Source organism: Malania oleifera, chromosome 11, assembly GCF_029873635.1.
Source record: "Malania oleifera isolate guangnan ecotype guangnan chromosome 11, ASM2987363v1, whole genome shotgun sequence".
NCBI lineage: Eukaryota > Viridiplantae > Streptophyta > Magnoliopsida > Santalales > Ximeniaceae > Malania > Malania oleifera.
The window spans coordinates 16,660,133-16,667,612 of NC_080427.1; the positions used below are offsets into that span (position 1 = coordinate 16,660,133).

General features: G+C 40.8%; 1 protein-coding gene across 1 annotated transcript; it reads right to left on the minus strand.

Annotated features, from left to right (window-relative positions):
- Positions 1-2,107: 2,107 nt before the first annotated feature.
- On the minus strand, positions 2,108-3,280 carry LOC131168100 (S-adenosylmethionine synthase 3). Its single transcript, XM_058127305.1, has one exon. It carries the CDS (start codon positions 3,278-3,280, stop codon positions 2,108-2,110), a length of 1,173 nt encoding a protein of 390 aa, XP_057983288.1.
- Positions 3,281-7,480: the final 4,200 nt, after the last annotated feature.

The window sequence follows — 7,480 nt, forward strand, 5'->3', positions numbered from 1 at the left end:
GGATAAATAAGCACAACACACCCAAGGTCTGCAGTAAGCTGACTTACAGACAACAATTTATGGGATAAAGACGGAACAAGTAAAGTATTAGATAAATGTAGGGATGGAGATAAAGTTACAGAACCAGCGCCAGTGATTGGTGAGATAACACCGTTTGCATTGACTATGGTGGTGTGTCATGGAAGAGAGGTATGAGAGAAGTCCGAGGTAGCAAAAGTCATGTGGTCAGTGGCCCCCAAGTCAAGAAGCCATGCACTACAGTTTGCATCTCGGTGGGAGGTAGGGAGAGCAAGACAAGGGATACTTGAGTTCAAATTAGGAGGAGCATCCGTGGACATTGCAACTGGTTGTATAAGGGAGAGATGAGGCTCTGCAGCAGCAACAGCAGCTGTGCTTGAATTTTCATTCGTTCTGGTTCCAGCAGGATGTTTACGAGCTTGAAGGTCATGCCACCAATCAGGGTACCCATGTTATTTGAAACAGGTTTCACGTGTGTGCTTCTGGTTTCCACAATGAGAACATTTTTTTGAATCAGTGGAATTTTGGGGCTTGGAAGATTTACCAGAGGCAGAGGTGCTTAACGTAAGTGATTTTGAGGCCAAGACGGCCCCCTGGAGCCCATTGGGGTCATGGGTAGTCATAACCTTCGGTCGAATAGCCTCCCGTCTAACACGCGCATACGCTTGTTCGACAGTAGGAAATGGTTTCATCTGCAAAATATCAGCTTGTATTTTGTCTAACCGATCGTCAAGACCATCCAAAAACACATAAACACGGTCTTCTTGGATGATCCGATTATAATGCTGAATATCAACAAAGCATTCCATAGGATTTGGCCTACAGAAATCAATTTCATGCCATAAACCCTGCAACTTAGTATAATATTTTTCCAGCGAGCCAGCGGCTAGCTTCAGCCATGTCACATGGCGTTGAAGATCATATACTTGTGATGTATCACTACCATTAAAGAAGGTAGTGGCAATGGAATTCCAAACCGCCTTTGCCGTAGAAAACCGAATAAAATTGTCAATCAAGGACGAATCCATGGAAGAAATTAACCAACCTTTAATAATGGCGTTATCGGTGCGCCACTTGCGAAAGGAGGGATCAGTGGACAGCGGCTAGGGAAAGTCGCCATTAATGTACCCTAGTTTATCATTACCAGAGATATACATCTCAACAACTTGGAACCATAGTGCATAGTTGGAACCATCCAACTTAATGCTGATTGAAGCAGCAGATGTTTCAATGGTGATGGTCGGGGTCCGAGTGCTGTTCAAAACCTCGGTCATCCTTGTAGTCAATTCAAGGATAGAATCAGAGAGATTAGACGTGTCGTCAGAAGAGTTCAGATCATCAGAGTCTGCCATGAATAGAGGTATGGTTAGGATGCAATACAGGAAGTCAGAACTCGTTTGCCTCTGATACCATGTAAAAAATCTGTCTTTTATATTCTACTCTATCTTTTTTTTTTTTTTTACAGCCGTCTGTCTTTTCTTATATACAAAAAACTTAACTTTACTATACAGTTTTCATCTCCTAGATTCAAGCTAACCACCCTTGATTTATGGAATGTTACAAATTTCAAATACTTCAAATATCTCTTGGTTATTTACAATGACAACTCACGCCAACAGTATGTTCCCTTGTCTTTTAATTAGCATATTTTCGCACATGGACATTCTTGTCCACTTGCTTTACACACCGATAGCCATATCAATGGCATAATTTATCGCCAACACAAAGCATAATTATATAACAATATGAAGCAATTCAATCAAGTCACGTATTAATCCGCTTTTCAAGACAATCTTTTTAATGAATGAATTCCAAGAAAATTTTAAACTCCATAAACAATAGGCTACAGAAACAATCAATTGCCGAAATCAAGGGGAAAAGAAAAAATCTAGAACAGTGAACTCAGAAAATACCACAGGCCATGACCTGTAAGTTTGCCCATATCCCTACCTAAAGCACACATCTCCTCATCCCACCTCAACATCAAATATACGAATCAAAGCTTCTTTATTCTCCCGCAGGCCCCGTCAACCCCGATCTACGAATAACCCAAAAAAAAAAAAAAAATGATGTCGTCGAGCAGCTGGTTTCAAGCCTTCTTCTTGAGGTGCTTGACAGTCTCCCATGTAAAATCAGGGTCATCTCGCCCAAAATGCCCATAAGCTGCCGTCTTCTGAAACCTGAGGTTCCCCCCTCTCTTCAGATCTAGGTTGATTGAAATCATTCCTGGCCTGAAATCAAAATTCTCCTTGATTATACCCAGTATGTCCTTGTCAGGTATCTTCCCAGTCTTGTATGTGTCCACAAAAACCGACAGCGGTTCGGGCACTCCAATTGCATAAGAAACCTGCACAATGCAGCGCCGGGCAAGCCCCGAAGCCACCACGCTCTTCGCCGCCTGTCTCACAATGTATGCACCACTTCTGTCCACCTTTGTTGGATCCTTCCCTGAGAATGCACCTCCACCGTGTGCTCCCCACCCTCCGTATGTATCGATGATGATCTTCCGGCCGGTGAGCCCTGCGTCCCCATGAGGCCCGCCGATGACAAACCGACCAGACGGGTTGAGGTGGAAGATGGTTTTGCCATCGAGATACTTTGATGGAATGACCGGTTTGATCACGTGCTCCTTCAAATCCTTCGCGATCTGCTCATTCGTGACATTTTCGTCGTGCTGGGTCGAGATGAGCACCGTGTGAACCCTAATGGGGACCATGGCTCCCTCTTCATTCCGGTACTCAACAGTCACTTGGGTCTTACCATCGGGCCTCAGCCAAGGGCATGTCTTGTTCTTTCTCACCTCGGTGAGCTTGGCGCCGAGCTTGGTGGCAAGAACATGAGTGAGGGGCATGAGTTCGGGGGTTTCATCTGTGGCGTAACCGAACATGTGTCCTTGGTCTCCTGCTCCAATTTCCTCTGGCTTCCTGGTGAGGTGACCGTGGACTCCTTGGGCGATGTCCGGGCTCTGCTGCTCAACATTGACAAGGACCTTGCAATTATCGGCATCAAGGCCAACATCAGCTGACACAAACCCTATGTTTCTGCAAGTGTCTCGCACTATTTTCTCGTAGTTTACTTTAGCCTTAGTCGTGATTTCACCGAAGACCATAACCATGTTAGTCTTCGTGCAAGTCTCGCAGGCGACTTTGCTTTCGGGATCTTGTTCGAGACAAGCATCAAGGACAGCATCCGAGACTTGGTCGCATATCTTGTCAGGGTGGCCTTCATTGACAGATTCAGAGGTAAAGAGGAAAGTTTCCATTCCTAGAGTTGGGAAGATCATGTGAATGTTAGCTCTTCTGCACACTAAACGTGCTAGGACAGCTATCGAAACAAGCAGTTCATGACTAGCAGATCATGCAAATAAAAGAATAGTGAGGCATTATATATCTAATGCTTTTATACATATATAGTACATAATGCATGGTATAATCAACGCAAGACGTAATTTAAAATGTCCCTGCAATTCTTATAATCCTAGGTTGTTTCCTTCTCTGCAAAATATTGGACATCAGCAAATACCCTTTCAAAGCGAAGAGATCCATGTGATTAAGAATAGAAGATTGAAACCCAACTCACAAATCAAGCACTACGGTATCAAATTAAATGTCCAAATCCGTGGGGGTTGGCAAAAACAGTCAGAGCTTTATACAAAATATCTTGGAGGATTTATTTTCTCCATCAACAGATCAAAATCGGAAGATTTTCTTCTCTGACATAATCAATATATAATTAATCATGTACATGAGAAATGACATGCTAACACTCATTAGATCTGACAAAGGCGATGAGAGGTCCTGAATTTAAATTTGTGCAGCTTTTTTATCACTATAATAAAAAAATTTGTATTATGTTTTTGTCCAAATCCATCCAAATATAGAGTCAAAACTTTTTATCCATATTCCCAAACTACACTCTTAGTGCCATTTACAGATCAGAACTGTGATTGTAACAATTTCCAAAGTTCCTCATCTGATGCAGATCAGAAAATAAGTTAATTAACCACAAAATTTGAGATAGAATAGCTTAACTAAGCTGACAAGATTAGATACTGCAGATGAAAGATTCTCAAGATCCCCTCTAGATCTGTACAGATCAAAACTAGATCTAATTAACGAGCCAAAAACAAAACAGAGCGATGGGTAATTAATTAAAGAAACGATTAAAATAAAACAAGATTAAAGAGAATTCTTACCTTGTATATGTAGTGTATGGCTCTGGAACTGTGAAGAAGCAAAAGGGCAAGAACGGGGAGAAATGAAGAGATTGTAAGAGGAGAGGGAAAGGGGAAGCGAAGAAGAATATATAGGGATGAGATGGGAGGATGTTGAAGAAGGCACGTCTGACTCGTTCTGCCATGCAAAATTCATGTAGCCAAGGCACGTACACGCTAAATATGTGTCTCTCATCTGAACAAGAGGCACAGACACGTGTAAAGGCGAACAATTTCTACAAATTCCTTACTCTTTGTCTCTCTTCATTTTTTCCAAAATAATGTTATTTATTCATATAATTTTCAAAATAATACAATTTTTTTCTATAAATCAAGTAAACCACCTCATATACAGCTCCATCATGCAAAATCCACCATCACTCTCTCTCTCTCTCTCTCTCTCTCTCTCTCTCTCTCTCTCTCTCTCTCTCATTGAACCTAAGCTCGAATTGTGTCAAATCTGATGTTCATCCGGGAGTTTCAGACGAGAAACACTAACGAAAATCCAAGTAGCCAACATTCTACCTCTCCTCCTCCCCCCAACTGGGTCGGATCCAAAGTTTGTAACTATATTGGCATCTTTTGTGAAACTTGAGATTGTTTACCACAGTTACAATTGTACAGGTAAATAGAGAGTGAATAATTGTGCAAAATTACACCAGGTAAATTCCCAGGGAATTGGGGGGTCACAACGGACCGCTTAAATCCCTCTTTCCTAGACAGAATTTTCCTTAGACATGTAATTAACACAATATATTACTACAACTATACCCGACAAAAGTTAACTATTGAATAAAATGAAGAACACCAGAATTTAACGAGGTTCGGCTAATTGTGCCTACGTCCTCGGACACTATCAATCAATATTTCTCTATTGTAGAAATATTACAAAATGAGAGAGAGAAGAGAGAATGTGCCTAAAGAGAGAAGTAGGCAAATTTGGGGATGAGAATACAAATGGAGGTGATGGGTTTATATAGGTTAGGAAAAACCACTATTACAACCACTAATCACCTACCTTTGAAAAATTAGCCCACCATTGAAGACTTCAATGGCAATTGTAGGCTTCTAGAATGAGCCATATTTCAACAAATCTCCACCTTGGCGAAATTCCATCTCTTAATCATCTCTCATAGATTCCATAATGTCTTCAAACGCGCTTGTAGCGCAAATATTTCAATTTTCAACAATGTTGATCAAGTTCAAGCAATGTTGAAACTTGACCACAGTTACCACTTTTTGTCATCATATCAGCAGGATTCTCAGTGGTTCGAATCTTCTGGATTACTATTCCACCTTCTTCCAGAATTTCTCGAACAAAATGATATCGAACGTCGATGTGCTTGGTTCTTGAATGGTAGACTTGGTTCTTTGCTACATGGATAGCACTTTGGCTATCACAATGCACCTTGATGTGCTTCTGTTCAATTCCCAAATCTTTCATCAATCCTTGAAGCCAAATTGCCTCCTTCACAGCCTCTGTGACTGCCATATACTCTGCCTCTGTAGTGGACAAAGCAACTGTTGACTGTAAAGTAGACCTCCAACTAACTGGCGCTTTTGCAAGAGTAAAAACATAGCCAGTAGTTGACCGACGCTTATCCAAATCACCAGCGTAGTCGGAATCACAGTATCCAACAATACTATGATCATCTTGCTTATCCTGCTCAAATATTAGGCCAACATCTACCGTATACAAAATGTATCGTAGAATCCATTTCACAGCTTGCCAATGTTCCTTTCCAGGATCATGCATATACCTGCTCACAACTCCAACGGCTTGTGAAATATCGGGCCTTGTACACACCATGGCATACATCAAACTACCAACAGCACTTGAATACGGTACTTTTGACATGTATTCTTGTTTTGCTTCAATTTTTGGAGACATAGATGCATTCAACTTGAAATGAGGAGCAAGCGGAGTACTAACAGGTTTTGACTTCTCATCCATACCAAAACGCTTCAGTACTTTCCTCAAATATTGTTTTTGAGTCAAACAAAGCCTCCCCAATTTCCTTTCTCTACTTATCTCCATATCGAGAATTTTCTTTGCTTCGCCTAGATCTTTCATCTCAAACTCCCTATTCAATTGAGCCTTTAGTTTGTCAATTTCTGTCTGACTCTTGGAGGCTATCAATATATCATCAACATAAAGAAGAAGATATATGAAGGATCTATCTTGTAGCTTGCAAAAATACACACAGTGATCATATTTGCTTCTTCTGTACTTTTGCCCCATCATAAACTTGTCAAATCGTTTGTACCACTGCCTTGGGGATTGCTTTAATCCATACAACGATTTTTCAAGTTTGCACACCATATTTTCTTTTCCAGCAACTTTGAAACCTCCTGGCTGAGTCATGTAGATTTCCTCTTCCAAGTCTCCATGTAAAAATGCAGTTTTTACATCTAATTGAACTAGTTCCATATCCAATTTTGCTACCAAAGCCAATAAGATTCTAATGGAGGAATGTTTTACTACTGGAGAAAATACCTCATTGTAATCAATTCCCTCCGTTTATGCATAGCCTTTAGCCACCAACCTTGCTTTGTAGCGAACACTATTCTTGTCAGGAAATCCATCTTTCTTTGTATATACCCATTTACACCCAATTGCCTTCTTTCCCTTCGAAAGACTAACAAGCTTCCATATTTGATTCTTATGAAGGGATTGCATTTCTTCATTTATGGCTTCCCTCCACTTTTCTTTTTCCGAACATTGGATTGCTTCATTGTAAGTAACAGGAGTATCATCGTTTGCAATTGGAGATGCGTAAGCCACCATGTCAACAAAGCGAGCAGGCTTTCTAATTTTTCTCTTTGGCTTACTCAATGCAATAGATTCATGTTGCTGTTGAGGTTCTTGGGTTGAAACCTCTTCTACAGACGACTCTTCTTCTACCATAGGAGAGTCTTCATTTTCTGGGTAAACGATTCTTCTATCAAACTCCACCTGTTTTGGAGCACCATCTTTTTGCTCAACACTTTCTGTTGTCACCTTTCTTAAAAAAGTAGATTCATTAAAGGTAACATCCCTGCTGAAGATTATTTTCTTTGTTTCTGGACACCAAAGACGATATCCCTTTACTCCAGAGGTGATTCCCATAAAGATTGCTTTCTTAGCCCTCGGATCCAACTTTGATTCCTTGACATGATAGTAGGCAGTGGAACCGAATACATGTAAGGAATCATAATCTGTAGCAGGCATTCCAAACCATTTCTCCAATGGTGTTTTACCACAAATAG

Excerpts from the sequence above, each read along its gene's own strand:
- LOC131168100 (XM_058127305.1), bottom strand. The coding sequence starts at position 3,280 with ATGGAAACTTTCCTCTTTACCTCTGAATCTGTCAATGAAGGCCACCCT.